This window comes from Oenanthe melanoleuca, chromosome 6, assembly GCF_029582105.1.
Source record: "Oenanthe melanoleuca isolate GR-GAL-2019-014 chromosome 6, OMel1.0, whole genome shotgun sequence".
In the NCBI taxonomy this organism is placed as follows: Eukaryota; Metazoa; Chordata; class Aves; order Passeriformes; family Muscicapidae; genus Oenanthe; species Oenanthe melanoleuca.
The window spans coordinates 8,649,427-8,667,071 of NC_079340.1; the positions used below are offsets into that span (position 1 = coordinate 8,649,427).

A 17,645-nucleotide genomic window follows, 5' to 3' on the forward strand; every position below is an offset into this window, starting at 1 on the left:
GGTAGGGGAATAAAGGATACATGGCAAGGTAGGTGAACATTCTGGTTTGAGGGGATGAACTGGTGACAACCCCAGAAAATCCAGAGATCATGGGGACAGCGTCTGCAGGGAGGGAGTGTCTGGGGACATAAATTCTGGTTCTGCCAAATGGGTCTGTCAGTTAATAGTCTATCCAATTTTTTCCAGAATAAACACATTTTATTTCCAGGGGAATTTTTGGAAATATACATCAGCTTTCACCTGTGCCTCATTCCCATCAGCCCTTAACATGTGAATGCTATTAACCTGGCCACCTGTACCTAATATAGAACTGGTGTAGAGTCACACCTGACTGGCTAAAGAACAATTAATTCTTCTTGAAGTAGGAATTAAATTCTACCTCCATGAAGCTCCAGAAAAGCCAAGGCATAAGATGACTGTCAGGAAGGGACAGACAGCAGTGAATCAAAGCCATCCACCCCTGGTGTCTAAGTACCACACAGGCACTGCGCTCCAAGTTACAGGAGAGAGGAGAAATGTTCACTGGGAACAGAGGTGTGCTGGGCACAAAACTGTCAAAAACCTCTGCCAATAAATGGAGAAGTTGAGAGCTGGGGGGTGTGTGGGGCATGTGTGTGTCCTACTGAGTTCAACCCTCAGGATTCAACATACTACAAACACCCATTACAATTGTTTCTGTATAACAGAGATTAATCATAGAAACAAACTAATTCTGGAATATAAATGTTGTATGGCTCAACAGGAAAGAGCAGAATTCTGTGTCATAGCAGATTAACATCTTGTTTAGAGTTCAGCCAGCCACCAAAGCAATCATTATCTGCTCTGTTTATTTTAGAAGTAAGTAATAATCATACCTGGTCATACTAAGCATATGATACATATGGTAAGTATCAGCATTTCCAAAACAGGATCAGGCAGCTGACAGTCTATCAAAAGCTATGTCAAAACTCCTACCTGTCTGAGTTAAGGAATTCCTCAGGTGAATAAAGACTTTAATCTGACCAACAATCAAAGATGCATTTGAACTACTGAAGCAAGGAAGCAATGGTTTCCAAATCTACATCTTTCATGAATACACGAAGACAGGGTTGTTAAAAAAATCCACAACAAACTCCTAGCTGTGAGCCTCGCTACCCCAGCCTTTTATCATGGCTCCAGCCATGCCAGATATAAGGCAGAAAGCATCTATGTGACCTGTCTGTAGAGGGTAAACATTGATTACCCTTGATTTTCATCAACTTTCTCCAATAAGCCTTGCAATTTTATCATTTTAATTACAGAAATTGTTTACTCTTCATTTACTTGCAGCTGGCTTAAACTGTACAAGTCAGGTTCCTTGAAGAACTGGGCTGTTCCAGAATGGCAGTGATTAAAACAGGACACAGGAGAGCACACATTCCAGAGGAACCAAAGGTTAGCCAATCATTGTTCAGCCAATGTAGGACTTGAACATCTAAGAAGAACTATATTTTAATGACCAGCATTATCTAGGTGAATTTTCTGATTTAAAAAAAAAAAGGACAATGTCCCAAGGGAGTTTCTATAAACCAGAAAGTATGCAGCAGTTAACAACAGGAAAGTGCTGAATTTATTATCTGGGCTGCCATTATTTTTAACCATTTCAAAAAGTCAGAGACTGTTCTTAGATCATTACTCACAAATGGTTTACAGACACTCCAGAGTCTGGTAAAGGCAATCACATTCATCTGTAAACCTCTGTACCAAACCCTTATCTGCTTCAGGTTCCCTACTTTTCAACCCAAACAGCTTTCCATTATGAAGGGAGCAATGGCTTTTTTTTCCCTCTGCGTCAGCTCTGCCAAGATTTCCCCTCAGAACAGCCACCCAGGTTTCAAGATATTTAGATGTGATCAGATGACCAAGACATGATGCAGGAGGTTTCAGGCTGCAGGAGGGCTGCTGGAAAAGCAAAAAGAATGGACTGGCTGTGTGTAACAAGGGCCAGGTTCCTGCCACAGCACATACACAGAGGGATTCAGCCCAATAAGCCTCCGAATGCTGGTGTGCGACAGGAAAACAGTGATGGTACAAAAGTAGGGACCTCCCATGTGAGCCTGCTTTAGCTCCATACCAGTGATACAGGTTTTGTAAAGCTGGTTCCTCCTAGTCCCTATAGGCTTCATCTTCAATAAAACAATTCTACATTTTGCTCTGATGTTCTCTAAGTCTTTCATTAACCATGCTGCCTGAAAGCTATCTCATGCCCTACCATATATACAATTCTGAGCTTGGAATGAGGGGAAAATTGTTGGTACAACTCATTTTTGATTAGTCTTCTAAGAGAACAAAAAACCCAACCAAAGAATCAAATGCCACCCTTAGACTGAAGCAGAAGAGTGATTTTTTTGGGTGAGCTTCCCCCATCCCATTCTATTCCTCAAGATGTGTAAAACACATTCTGCTTCCAAATAAATGCAGAGAAGAGAAAAAAGTAAAATAAATAGAATTTGCTCTAGACAGAAATTTCATGGTGTATCTAATTATGGATTTGCACTCCATACTTCTACAGAATTCAGGAAAACATCCTGGTTTGAACATACACTCCCAAAATGGCAGACCATTTACACCCACTCTCATCCTTGTCTTCTCTTGCTTGTTCTATTTATACTTCAGCTTGTGGGAACAGATGGTTATTTTCTAGGGTTCAGCACTACATATAATGCACTTTTATCTTTTAAAAAGTTATTCTCATGCTGAAGACATTATAAAACCATATTTCTGTGCTTAACTTCTGACAGCTAGAATGGAAATACAGTTTTTATTTTAAAAATTAATAATGCTTCAAAACCTTTAAAGAGCACCACTGAAGAGACAAAGTCAATTAAAAACTTAAGCTTAAATACAAGTCCGTAAGAAAAATTTGGTGGAAAAAGTAATTTTCATGTGGTTATTTTTGGGTAAAGTTCTGTGAGATAGCTGGTATTTTGTTTTCCCTGCTGGTTCAAAAAATGCCAACTGCCAGTATGCAACTGCTACTTTATACTCCTTATGGAAATGCTAAGAGTCCCCTACACACTCAGTCTATTCTATTCCATCAGAACAATGAATGCAGTATAAGTTCATATTTGTGTCCATTAACAACGTCATTGTGGCAGTTTTCCCATCTTCAAAACACTTTAAGAAAATATTCACCAAATTGTGCATTTTTAGCTCAGTCTTTATTTATCTTACAGGGATTTGGGCCATGCATGCAAAGCCAAGTGCAATTAATTATTCTTCAGTTACTTTGAACTGATATTTAGTGGCAAAACTTCTATTAATTTGGTAAAAAAAATTCAGTGAAATAATTAGTGAATGAAAGGGTATTATAGACTCATCCAGAGATGACTGTGTTGAAGCACATACTGTCAGTAGTTAGGGCATATCCATTAGCATTTATCAAGAGTAGCTTGATAAATCAGTAATTTCACAATACTGTAAAGCCTGTACCAAGAATGCACCGTAACAATATTCAGACATTAACTATCAATTTTTTCTTTGACAAAAGGGAGCATTTCATCAAATATACTGGAAATAGTGAATATAATCAATGCTTTTTGTTAGTGCTGACTAATAATAGCATGCAATTTCCTTTTGAACTGTATGTGCTAGTTCTTTTGAAAATGAAGGAATAATGGTAACTGTTAAAAGATGGCCAAAAATACACCCAGTAAGCTTGTACATTTTCCAGGGAACTGTAGCTGCCCTCTGCTGATCTCCCACCACTCAGAAGTGGCAACTGTCCTGAATAGAGTGACTGTACTTCATTTATTTCTAGTATCACTTGGCGCTATTTTGACAGCTCACAAAATAATGAACTCATTGAACCTGGTGCCTATGTTTTACAGTTAGCCACTGCTAATTTTTGAGGGAGATGGGAAATAAGCTATCATTCTAAATCAGTTACTTAAAATTACAGCTTTTTTTCCCCCACCCACAGTAAGATGTCAAATACCATCTCTGAAATGTCTGTTTCTGTGGGTACAAAGCTGCATTCTGCATTGTATGTCATTCTTCTAAAGGTTTTACAGAAAATTATAAACCTGACTGATATACATATCTACTACCCATTTCAAGTAAAATCTCATCTTTTCAGCTTTTGTAAAAATATTTCAAGGGATACCTCACAGAGGTAACATCAAAAAGAAGAAAAACAAAACTGCTTCAGTTTAACTCTCAGGTCATGTTACCATAAATAGATGAAATTACCTTTCCTAGAATCCAACAGAACATTATATACGCCCAGGGCATCCTAAAACTGCAATTACAGCAGTGCTCGAGGAGACAAGCACAAGACATGAAAAAATCCCAACAACAGCTACAGAAGAGGTGGTAATTCCCATACAAGCAAGTCTAGAGACAAGCACTTACAGCCACCTCTAAATATAAGGAGAAAGGATTCCTTTCAAGTGTATTTGAAAACATTCAAAACAATCTACATATACAATATATATACAATATCCAATATATATATAACAATAAAACTCTTTAAAAGCATAAGAGAATGAATAAATAAAATAGCAATCCAAAGCACAGTCCATTTTTACAAAATCCCTAGTTTTTTAAAAAAGAATTTCCAAACCCAGAAGCACGTGAACAGTGGAATAAGGAATTTGTCAGTGGAACACAGGTGCTCTAATTTTTTATGCCACTAATGAATGCTTCCTAAAATGGAGCTACTGATCCCAGAGGCACCATTAGATACACTACACTATATATATAAAGATATAAACATATACACACATCAGTACACACTATACTGGATGCCTGACCTTGAACAAAAGACAGATCTCACTGTCAAACGTCAGTGAAACACTCCATGTACCCGTACCTGATGGTGCTGGGAATCATCCAGCGTTTTGAAAACCATGGCTACCATCCCGTGCGCTCTCAGATGCATTCGGAAGCTGGGCATGGCGCACTTGGTCGCCAAGCTGATTACACTGCAGAAAATTAACTCTGCGTTAGAATGACTGAAATGACCACACTTAACAAGAACAGCACATAAACAACTCTTCAACACAAGACTGACCACGTGCCTCAGACCCTGCAAACTGTTGGAATGATTTTGCTGAAATTTGTGTAAGGCAGGTTTGCAACTGGTGAACAGTGATTGGTGAGCAGTGCTTTATTCAAGTTGCTTACCAGCACCAAACTATGTCTGCTTTAGTTTAAGCTTGGCTAAAACCAAGATTTTAAAAAGAAGCCTGAATTTGCCTCTTAAAAAAAAAAAAAAATCTGAAAATTTCCAGTAATTAAATTGAAAGTCAAATGCCATGGATTAAGAATGAAGCTCTGATTTAGAAACATGGGAGAGCTCATTATGGACCAAGGCATCATGAGAAACTGTAAATGTTAGCTTCCATTGCTATCTAATGGTTATCTAATTAACTGACTAGTCTCACTAATGCCTAACATTACTTATACACAAAACTTTTTTTTATATTTATTGCTGTATTTATGATTGATAGAAACACTATAGATTTCAGAAAAGATCTGACAAATGTATCAATTAATCACTGATCAGCATAAGAGTTTATTTTTAAAATGGCAGCTTTCCCTCAGCTTTCTCAATAAGCTGTCTGCCATTTCTAGCACAGTGCAACATTAACAACTGCTAAAAATATATTGCTTTTAAACGTGCACTAATGTGGGAGTGATTCTGTAATCAAGTCTTCCATGACTGCTGAGGAATCTGCCTGTAAGAAATTCACACAGTAAGATGTTTAAAAGAACAAGTGGTCTTTCTGTCTCCAATCACAACAGCAACAGTTAGAGCTTACCTGTTTGAGTCTTTTACATCTACTCCTATCATTACACATTGATTTCCTTTTTTTCTTTTTTTTGTTAACTGAAATTTTTTGTTCTGTTTAAATAAGTTACATTCCATTACATAAATTTGTGAAGAATTAGTTTAAAATCTGAGTTTGCCACATGAGCAAATAAGAAGCACTCATATGAAAAATACTCCAAACTATCATTACAGTAGTAATTTATTCTTATAATGGTATATAAACAAACTGGGTGATAGAGTTCTTGTACTTATACTCAAGCAACAACATCAATTGCTAACTTCTGAGGAACAAAAAATTTTAAAGTAGCTGTCTCAGAGGCATACAAAGCTTTTTCTCAGCCACAGACAAATCACAAATAAAGCACTGCCATCATCTCTCTCTGTGGATTCAAGTTTTTATTTCTCTACTATTTTTGTTTTACTGAACAGAAAGGAAAATTTAGGTCTATAAAATATCCTTGCATGGTTACTTTATTTAATATTATTACAATTAACTTTCATGTCCAAGCAATTGACACTACTATCAAGTCACAAACTTTTTCAAAGCAAGGTTAACATTTTTGATGCCAACTTCACAATAATGTGTAACTTGAATATTAAGAGTAATCCAAGAAAAGTTAAGAACTTCCCAACTAATATTGAGGCCTAGTGGGTGTCAGTTATGTTATTTCTCAAAAGATAAAGAACAGGCAGTTGAAGTTAAACAACATCTCACTATTACCTCAGTTCTAGATTTTCATCAGACTCTGCAGTCTTAGGGATTTTATTTTAGAACTGAATTTGCATTAAAAACAGAACAGATATCACACAAGATGCACTAAACAAACAAGTTATCAGAAGGTATTTTTTAAATTTACAGCAAGGATAACAAGTGTGTCAAAGATGTCTTTTACTGCACAATTTACTGTTTCATCTTCATCGCCATACTGCTTATGATTATTCAAAATATACAATCTTAATTATTATTTTCAAATTTTTTTCTTCATGGTAGAAGTGCCGGGTAAATGTCAATGACATTTTAAAGCATGATCACTTCTGTGATGCATATTTAATTCAGTATCTCTTTTAAATATAGGTTCCACGTTTTGTATTAAGATGTCTTACCTAAGGCAACGTGTGTTTAGGGGCTGATTGCTCTTCAATCCACTTAGCAAGTACTCAATATCATCTGTGAACTCTTGATTTTCACCAAATTCCACTACATCATTGAAGTGCTTTACATGCTGAACAACAGTGTATAACTGGAAAAGACAAATATTTTGACCTAAATAAGTTGTTCTTGGGATTGATAATAATCTTAACAAGTACAGTTAGAAAATCTATTCAGTTTTAAGTGCAAGGAAACATTAAGATGTTAATAAAGGCCATTCAACTATTTAGATAAAAGTATTATTTTTTAATAGGAAAGCCAAATTGTGTTTTGACACTGTTCCTTCAGTAGTTAGGATTACTAGTAATTCTTTATCTTAAAAATTTTTTAAGAATACTTACTTCTTTGTCTTCTTTCCTACATTTCAATGCAGTTACTATCTCTTGATAGGGCTGAGTAGGTATTGTCACAGTTTTTATCACTTTGGGAGGTGGTGCAGGAGCCTTAAAAACTCCATCATCTTTATGAATTGCCTCCTTTGAAGATAGCCTTACCTATTAATAAGAAAGTGCTAAAATGGGCAGATGTTTTGAGCATGAAAACATATACTAAATACATCAGGAAACAGTACAGGTGTGCAATAGTCAAACTCACATTTTGGGAGTATTTAGTCTTTGCCCTGCACTACCAAGATGTACCTAAGCTGTGTGACAATGTGTCTACTCCTTAAATACAAAAAAACCCCATTTCCAAGTATCAGGAAAGCTCCAGTAGAATTCTGAAACTAAAACCAGCAGAAGAATAAAATACCCTTTATATCAGTTCCTTAAGCTTTAGGGTAAGTAAACCAACCAAATTCAGTGTTTGCAAGCAGTTTTTGTTACCCCTCTGCACTGGAGCTTCCAGGAATGCCCACGCTGGCTGCACTGTGGAGCCCTTGGGAAGCGCCCGGCTCTGGATCCGAGCACAGCCACAGCAGAGCTCGGTGCCAGCTGTTCTGGCCCTGCCTGCCAGAGGACACTGCACTCCTGCCCAGCCCTCCAGCCTCACACTCCAAACTCTGCCTGGCCTGGAGGCAGGAGACCACCAGGACACAACAAAAGCCACACAGAGCAATGAGAGGCACAGAGAAGGCCTCTCCAGCAAGAGCACACTCTTAGTATTCTCTAATTTGTGCTCTTAAATATTTTAGGAGCATAATACCATAGCACAAAATACAGAAAAACCTGTTCTACAGGGAGTAGAGAACTTGATGTTAGGTCTAGAAAAACTACTGACAGGTTTCCAGACAACTCAGGCAAGTATTACAGGTTTCTCTTCAACTTTACCGTATTAGTTTGAGGCTACTACAAGTTGAAGTGCAGCTTATCTTCAGATTACTTCTTTGGCACAAAATCTGATATGAAGACAAACTACAGCAAATATGGCATTTGGAAAAAGGTCTCCAAATGCCAAATTCTAAATGTGCCAATGCCAATGGGCATTTACTCACCCTCAATCTCTCAGTAACACCATGTACTTAGCTTCCTTACACAGAAAAATGAGAATAATTTAAAAGTATGACTGAAAAAATAGAACTAATATGCAGGCATAGAAGATGCATGACCTGTTACTCCAGGGGAAAGCTGGAGAGAAAGCCTTCTTGTGCACTGTCCACTGACAGACAAAATTAAAATAAAAGCCAAAAGAAGCTGCTATATTACTGAAGTACTCTTTACATTCCACCTCTATCACTGCTCCATTTCAGTATTCACCCACTTAAAGCACCAGTGGCAAAATGGTAATAAACCACCCTGAAAAACCGGTTTAAAGCACACACCGGAGAATTGATCTTATCAGTCTGTGAACACAGGAGAGCCACTGAAGGATCTCATCCAAGTCTTGGTTAATACCTGCCCCTTCAAATCAAACTCCAAGGGCGCTTGGAAGGGTCCTAAGACAGTACTTGGCATAAGCAGTTTGCATACTGTGAATTTCTCACCATAAACCTAAGACAGATTTCTCCCAACCTTCAGGTGAAAAATTTCTACAGAAATTAAAGAGGCAGGATCATAAGTGCAGGAACTAACATTTGGATCAAGGCTCATTTACCTTGTAACTCTGAAGTATTACACACATGTAAATCAAGATTAAAAACCGCATCTGAAGCAACTTCAGATGCACATCATAACATGAACAGCAGATACAAATTCCCTTCAGTGGTTTGTTCAGCCAAAGCTCTACCACATTCCTGAATTAATATTCTAATGGTTCCACATACAAAGTGGAAGTCTGACAGAAAACAAGAGTGACTGTCTGAATGAATGGAACAGACATTTCCCTAGCTTAAAAAAGCCATATCAAAGTCTGTCTGACAAGACTCACACAAAATCTGCCCTTAAGTCAGCTACCACAGTACTTCACAAAAATTATTACCAAGAGATTCAGTAAGCAACAAAACCTTCACTTCAAAGGTACATAATTTAAAATGAGAAAAGTATTTAGGAAAAACCCAAGGCTGAAATTTCTGCTCTCTCCTCAGACTTCAGTGGAAATGGCTGTTTTTAAATCAGTTATCTGTATTTTCCAGGAAGTGCAGTTAACATCCAAAGAAGGCTGTTCAAAATACTGTGAGGAGGCAACCAAAAACAACCACAAATCAAAGTGGAAGAAGAACCAGAATACCACAAACAGGGGTAGAATTAAAAAAAGGAAAGAAACAAAAAATAAACTACAAACTGATGACAACAACAAAAGCTGGAGACTTATCAGTGCAAAAATATCTACTTTCTGATTTTCTGTTCTCAGGCCACTACTATCAGCAAGGCACCAAATGAAATTACATTTATTGACAATGTACAATGCTCTGTTAGCACAATCAGTAACAACTTCTACAAATATAAGCCAAAAACCCTGGATTCTCAGAGCCTCAAAAAGAGTTAAAAAAACAATTGCTTTGAGTCTCAAAACACCAGACTTTTGGACAAACAACTTCAAGGACTGTTTTCACTTCTGGTCTGCTTTTTTATATCCAAAGTGTTCGTATTAGCATTTATGACTGTACACAGAAAATGGTATTTCTTTCATAGTATCTAAAGACTCAAGTCAGCAGTCAGCACTAGCCCACTAGAAAGGAAAAACAAATGAAACAGGTCTTTTCAAGTTTTTCCTTTTCCATCAGCAATTTGCTGACTTCTGTGTTCATAAGTAAGTTAATCCTGGGAGTTCTTTCAGAAAATGAAACGGAGTCCATTGGTAGAAAGCTTAACTTCAGCAGATTGGGGAACATAACCTGAAGTATTTTTTTTTTTACTATATTGAAGCGATATGAAAGATCCTATTCTACAGTATTTCCACTAACAATTTCTTTTCTATCAAATTCCAGTGTCTCACATCAGAAAGTGGACTTCGTTCTGAATTACTGTGACATTACTAGATAGCAAAAACTTGTGGGGTCTTTTTGTTTTGTTTTTTTTTTTTTTTTGTTTTGTTTTGTTTTGTTTTTGTTTAAATAAAGATCACTGAATCTTGGAAGGAGATATAGTAAACTTGATAAAAAACCAACAGTCTACTTACTGGGACACTGGGAGTTTTCAAAGCTGGTGGTGCTGGCAGAGCCTCTGATTCTGGCTGGTTCCAGTGTCTAGCATTATACACTGCTTTTGTGGGAGACTAAAAGATAAAAATAAATGTTATTTCTTAAGTAAATTACCAGTATTCACTATACACTTCAAAAATTACTGTAGCAATCCTGTAGCCAAACAAGCCTCATTTTCCCTGCTGAATTCCCAACAACACGAGTTCTCAGTATCACATGTATGGGAAAAATCAGGCAGACTTTGAAGCATCTGATGGTTTTAAAGACATACAGACCCACTCAAATGGCAAAAGACATGATATGTATGTATTTAAAGAATTTTTCAGTTGTCCCATCTCTTAAATTTATTCAAAGGCAAAAGGTTTGCAACCTTCCTATAGACAAAAACTGACAGCTCAGAGGGAAAAAACATGTTAGCAAACACTATGTCAGTAGAAATATGACTGGTTTGGAATCAAAATGCAGAACTCATATAGACTTTGATGCTAGGAGGAATTAAAACACTCAAACAAAATGCCTTAATCCATATTAATAAATTAAGAAGTATTTTTTATAGTCTTGCTCAAAAATGTGTCAAGGCAAATCAAAATGCATCAAAATTTACTGTCCTGGAATTTTTGGGAAACATAACATACTCCTTAGAGGAAGCAAAGACAGAATTCTATTTCTAGCATTTGCATTTACCAAGCCACTTGCATAATGTTGTTTCTAGACTAATACAGCATTACAATTTTCACAATTTCCCCCTGTGCCATGTATCAAGTAAACTCTGTCAGTATCTGCTTCTTCACAGCACATTTGAAATGTGAAAAAATAATTTCAAATAAACATTTTCTGTCAAAATATAATGTATCAATTATTTAACCCAAATACAGCTCAAGCCCACAGAGAGGCTACATGTGGCAATCTTTAGGACCAGCCAGGGACAACAAGATTCTGCCATGTCAGAAGCTAGAAAGCCAATTCTCTAAGCCAAGTGTTTCTGCATTGCTGCCGAGTAAAACCCTGTACTTCATCCTTCTGTTCTTCACAAGAGAAAGCCCAACTGAACAAAATTTCAAGGCATATTCACAGAATGAAAGCCTTAGCTAAGTTTTCAGAGCCCAAAAGCACTAAACCATTCCAGTCTCCAGACAAGACAAAAGCCTCTTCCCCCCAGAGTGTGCTTTGATGTGGTCATGAGAAACTTGGATTGCTAAATTATGTTCCTAAAGCAGTGCTCATGTACCATTCATCAACATGTATACAGTAGTTATTATTGTTTCATCAGTTTTGCAAGGAAGCTCCTTTAACAATATCTGTTCAGCTCAAGAAGTTTAACTGAGGAACCAGTTTCATGATCAGGATACTGCAGTTGTAAGAGGACATCTGGGTCCACAAACAGAAGAAAGTATCATATGGATCCCTATTTGATGAAAGGTTAGAAAACAGCTCAGATGTTAACTCTCTTTTCTCCTATACCTTTCTGAGCAGAAAATACTTGCCTGGAATCTGACTTAGGGTCTGCAATGAACAAAGAAAGGACAATTTACCAACAGAGATTTTATTTTTTTTAAATTAGGAAGGATACAATTTCACAGATATCTGCAATGGAAAAGAACCACTGAGTGTTTCTGTTTCTTGAATTGCTCACAATTGCTCCACACTTCATCTCAGTGCATATTTAAGATTAGGAAGAGAAGGTATAAGTTTATGAGTGCACCATCCTGGTATACAGGATCATTCAAGGAAGTAATACACTCTGTCAAGTAACCTGCATGGTACAGCATTTTATAGAACCAGACCAGTTTGGGGTGAATTCCCTGCCTGTGCCCCACCTGTGCGTTCCTTTTCCTTCAGGCCTTGTGCTCCACCAGGAGCCAAACACAGCCCCTGGCAGGCACAGGGGCAGCAGAGCCAGTCAGGCAGCACCTGGGCCACTCCCTTCCTGACCACACCATGGAAGCACCTGCAGTCTCCTTGGCTTTTCCAAATCCATCACCTCTGCCGTGCACACACACACAGGGCAAGGAGGCCCAGCCCACAGGAAGCACATTCAGTGGGGAGGGAGTTACAACAAGCACACAAACAGCTGCGGCAGTGCAACCAAAGGGGCCGCACAGCGTTACTGTGCTTCCCTCAGAAGAGCAACAGCTGATGCGTAGGAAAGAGTTCAACAGGGCAAACAGATAAAAGCAAATTCCTTCTAAATACTCAGGGCTCACAGGCTTCCAAAGATGGCGTGTTTTTTGTTTAACAGTCAAAAATGGGCTTTTCTTCCCTGATTTCCCTTAATCTCTTACTAAATCAAAAGCTAGGGCATCCCGAAGTGTTTTGTGACATGGCACTTTACAACTTAACCGTTACTAGTGCAATCGAGAAAAAAAGGCCACATTTTACATAAGAAAACAAGTAATGCCACCAATAAATGCCTGCTCTGAGAAACGAGGACATCTGCATTTAATAGCACTCTTGTAACAGAGCCTGATGTGCAGCTGGAAGTAGTAATCCTTAAAATCCCAAATACCTACGGAAGGTTAGTTTTAGCACCATTCCTAGTAGTATCTTCCACTTCAAATCAAAAAAGATCTAAACAAGTGATTGGCCTATGATTCCATACCTTCCCAGCAGTATTTTCTTAGACACCTTACCACCTGCTATCTGGTCAGTCACACACTGCCTGCACACACAGCTGGTCCACCAAAACACACCTACAAAAATCCAACACCACTTTCTGAAGAAATTTGTTCTAATCAGTTCTAACACATTAATGCAGAGAGTTTGGAGCCTCTCTTACAATTCCTGTGGACTTCAATACAGCAAACACATCCCTCCTTTCCAACCACCTCTTAAAGCAACCTTCCCATTTTCCCTTGCAGCACAGAACAAGTGTGAAGAAACTGTGCCAATACTGACCAACCAGTGAGCACTGTGTGGACTTGATTTGGATTACTGTGTGACAGAACTGAAGCCAGGAAAAGTTCAAAGATCAAATGAATGCTAGTGAAGAAACATTTTTCAGAAGGGCTTGATCACAAGCAAAGAGGTTGCTTTGGTTGGTTTAGGGGTGTTTAAGGCAACTAAAATGCTTGTGATAACAAGCCTCCCTGAACAAGCAACACTGATATTTAAGCACCAATAATTAAAGAAACTTTCTCTTGAAGACAAGAAGACCTTGCAACTATTCAAATAGCGCAAACTTTTCTTTAATAATTCCTTCTCTCAAGACTGACTTGGAATAGATGGAAGTACATAATTCCTTTGAATTCTGTGTTCTTAAGGCAAATAAGTTCTGCAATATTAATCAACTGTAAGAGCTTCTGCTGAATAGCAGAGAAGTTTCCTTTTTCCAACATCTAGAACTGACAGCTGCTTACATAGAGACATATGCCTAAAAGAATGCAAATATTCCAGGGTGGGTATAAGGCATATGGTACTGTGGGACTCTGCATGTGGTTCTGGGAGGGTGAGTGCAGATAGAAAACCAGAACTAATGTCAGGGATTTTACAAAATGCACAGAGCTGTCTCTTTTATAAAAGATCATCTCCAAATGGCACGAACTATGGGTCAAGCTTTACCTCTCACCCCTGAAAGCGTCAAAACTGAAATTTTCAAGAGCTGGCACTCTGTACATACTGAGGCAGCACTGCCCACCATTCACAGATGTAAGAACAGCAGAAAATAAGAGCCAGGGACATGAGTCACACAGAAAATACTAGCAAAACAAGAAAGAACATCTATTGGGAGGCAAGAATGCTTTCCAAGATAGAAGACAATGGCAGAAGAAATCTGTTAAAAATGTTCTGGAGTTATCCTGATAAATGAATCATTTATACCTGAAATGCTTTCAGCAATACCATATGCCAGGTGCTTGTCAAAACAACAAGTTACAAAAAAATCCCCAATAAACAAAATATGAGTTACCATTCTGTATTCATCATCATTAAGAGTACTATCCTGTCCTGCATGTCTCACTTTGAACAAGAAAAAGGTGACAAGCAAGTTATGCAGCACAGAAATATTCAAAGTGGACTGTTTCTTTTGAAAACGGAAAGGAACAAACATCACTGAGAGCAATGAAAAAGAAATCACACTTCAAAACAGGAAGATGAAGTATCAATACAGCATAGGCTCAGCCATGCTTTAGAACAGAAACAAAGTTAATTTGAACTCCAGATAAGACAGCAGTTTAAAACCAGCACCAAGTAATTTTTGCAGTGCTCAAAATCTGAGCTGCATCTCCATTATTTGGATCAAAGTAGCAGATTAGTGCAAATAAACCACTGCATGGATCACTTAATTGTGAGGTGCTATTCCATTTAAACACAAAACACATTATGCACATGCATAGTCAGAAAACTACAAGCTGTTAGTCAGACAAGCTTTAAGATTATCAGACAACACAAGGAGCAGGGGAAGAAATGCCACTGAAGATTTTCTTGCATCAAACTTCTGAAGAACTGCAAAATACTTTTTCTTTTTTAAAGCTCAAAAGGAGGTCCACAGGGCATAACAAGACGATGGGTCCAACATCCAAGTGAAACATTAAAACAGAACTTAAGAAACAGGACAAACTGATAAATGAGATTCATTAATAGAAATAGCCAATGATGTTCTGTACGCTGCTTATGCTGAGTGTATTCAAAGGTCAGCTCCGAAGCAGAAGCCATATGGTTATGGTCACTAGTTTGACCTGAAACCTTTATTAAATCTAATTAAAAGGGACAGGGTACAATAGTTTAGATATATCACCACAATACTGGAAACATAATGCTTTGCTCAAGAGAAGAGAAAAACCTGCACTTCAAGGAACACCCTGGCACAAGCACTTCACAGCACGATTCCCACAAAAATTTTCTGCTCTCTCAGTTGCAAAAGGCAGAGAGAAGCAGGCAAACACAGACACATTTCCCCTCCCCTCCTTCTGTTAATCCTAATCTACCCAAAGTGTATCAATCTACTAACAGGAAAGCCTTCCAAAATTGTAACTGCAATGAAATTCCAGAGGTTGTATGGCTGGGGTGTGTGTATACCCACAGAAACATTTCCATTTGGGTCAGTAAAAAACAGTGTTCAAATAAATCTCCCAGATATCCTCAGTCATAGCTCTGGAGTTTACATCACTGAGTCTGAGGATGCTGACCTGACCACTTCCCAATACAACCAAACTTCAGCTGCACCTCCAGAGAGCACCTACCCCATGCCACCTGTTACAAGGCATTGCCAACATCAGATCAAAATAAAGCTAATTCCAAGAAAAAACTTTGAAATATGTCTGACAAGGACACTGGCACTACCAACTTCCCTCTCAGGACATGCTCACATCTCATGGTGCAATTTTCGAATGCTCATCAAGTCACAGATGGAGCTGAGTGAAGCAGCCATGCTCATACAGTCCATAGGAGCTGTGAAGACAATTTTGCATATTTATCTGCATATAAATCAAGCTCCCACTGGCAAATGAAACTGGTATACTTTTATCCCTTTGAGAGCTTTTTCCCATTTTAGGACTTCCTACAGGACTGAGACCTTGTGCAATGTAACATTTATCCTACACAACTACCCGGCATTGCCAAATTACTAAAACATTAAGTTAATTACTGGAACTACAAAACTGATGTGTGGTGTGGTTTTTTGCAGGGAATGTGAGGATGAGAGAAAGAATCTAGTTTCAAAAATACTTTAATCAATCCTTGCTTCTTGCCTTAGAGCTAACACCAGTAGGAACTGGAAGTATAAAATGCCATTTTTCCACCATGACATTAAATGTTTTTCATTCAGCTTGATTCTTCTACTCTGTGAAAAGCCTAGTACGCACAGGGGGAGAAGGATTTCCATGCTTATTTTTCATTTGTTCCTCGTGCCTCTATGAGGACTTAGACTGTTACATTCACTTTGCATCTCTACTCTTCTCAGACAAGGCTGCCAACGTCTCTGTTGACCCAACCTAGAAAACAGGCATTTCCAAGAATGCTGCTACCACAGTTCTACCCAACAGCTTCATATGAAGGAAGCTTGAGGAAGGAGTTTTACCAGGTGCAAGGATCCCAGCTTGGCATCTTCCAGAACACCCTCTTCACCACAGTTTATCATGAAGGAATGAGAAGAAAATAATTTTGATCAGCATCAAATGATTATCTTAAAGTAAGGAGACCAAATCCTGGCATTTGCTTTCACTCCAAGATGGCTTTGAGATGCTAAATAACAACTCAATTCAGTAAAATTACAGCAGCTACCACACTCTTCAATTTAGATGACTAATCTAAAAACCTGCCAGTCCTGACTAGTGTTCTGCTTACTAGCTCACACATTAAGAATTGGTTTTGGTCTATTAACATTAATAATAATTTTAAAAGTCCCTAAATGGTAAGCACTTGGAAGCACTTGGATTAAATAAAGATGGTTATAGAAGAATTTGGTTTTGCAAATGTTAGGTGAAATAACAGTGTCAATATGAGGCTTTGGTTTCTAACAATCAGCTACTGAACAGATTTATTCTCGCCTTTTATCATATTTAATTTTTTTTTTTTTAAATATTTTTACTCCAGCAATATCAAAATATACAAGTTAATTATAACTGGCTGGCACTTATAACAGCTCATCTCTTGTTTATCATTCAAACAAAACATACTAGGAAAAAAACTCCCCACAAAAACCAGTTCAGGACCAGGCAGCCAATTCTCCAGAAGCACCAACCAGCAAATGAAAGGAATGCACTGCAGAAGCAGCAAGAGGCTGCCACAGGTTGTCACCTCTGCCCTGTATTTGTCAGCCTGCTGACAGACAGACAGGGTTTAGTGCTCAACTGAGGGGTCAAAGAATATTTCAGCTGCCCAAATTCAGCTTGACTCCTCCACAGAGTCAAAACAGCTTATGCCAACTAATAATCTTTCCTCTCAAAAAAAAGCAATTTTGACTCTCTAAATTAGGATACAAAGAGTAGCTCAATGTGCATAGTTATCTGCAGTTTATTACCACTGAAAAAATTGCTTTATTACAACTATTCATCCTTAGAGTAGGACACACTTCACCTAAAGGTTATGCAAGATGAAGACAAGCAGTTCTTTTTAAAATAAGCCCCGGCCAGCCTACTCTGATCCTACCATTATATGTATAGAAAGGGCTGATAGCAAAATTATGATTCCTCTGCTGCTTTTTCAGGACTATTTATTTGAAATAAATTATGGAAAAGTAATTGAGCAAA

The 17,645-nt window shown here is 38.0% G+C and overlaps 1 protein-coding gene across 4 annotated transcripts in view; it reads right to left on the bottom strand.

The window, feature by feature from the left end:
• WAPL (WAPL cohesin release factor) overlaps positions 1 to 17,645 on the bottom strand; it is an 88,583-nt gene that overhangs the window by 16,464 nt on the left and 54,474 nt on the right. For 3 of the 4 annotated variants that reach the window (XM_056495637.1, XM_056495636.1, XM_056495638.1), the window contains exons 5-8: positions 10,440 to 10,535; positions 7,286 to 7,438; positions 6,899 to 7,035; positions 4,832 to 4,943 (exon numbers count right to left, since the gene is read on the bottom strand). In XM_056495637.1, coding sequence (XP_056351612.1) covers positions 4,832 to 4,943; positions 6,899 to 7,035; positions 7,286 to 7,438; positions 10,440 to 10,535 — 498 coding nt within the window. The remainder of the gene's footprint in view (positions 1 to 4,831; positions 4,944 to 6,898; positions 7,036 to 7,285; positions 7,439 to 10,439; positions 10,536 to 17,645) is intronic. The other variant, XM_056495639.1, reaches the window with a different exon arrangement.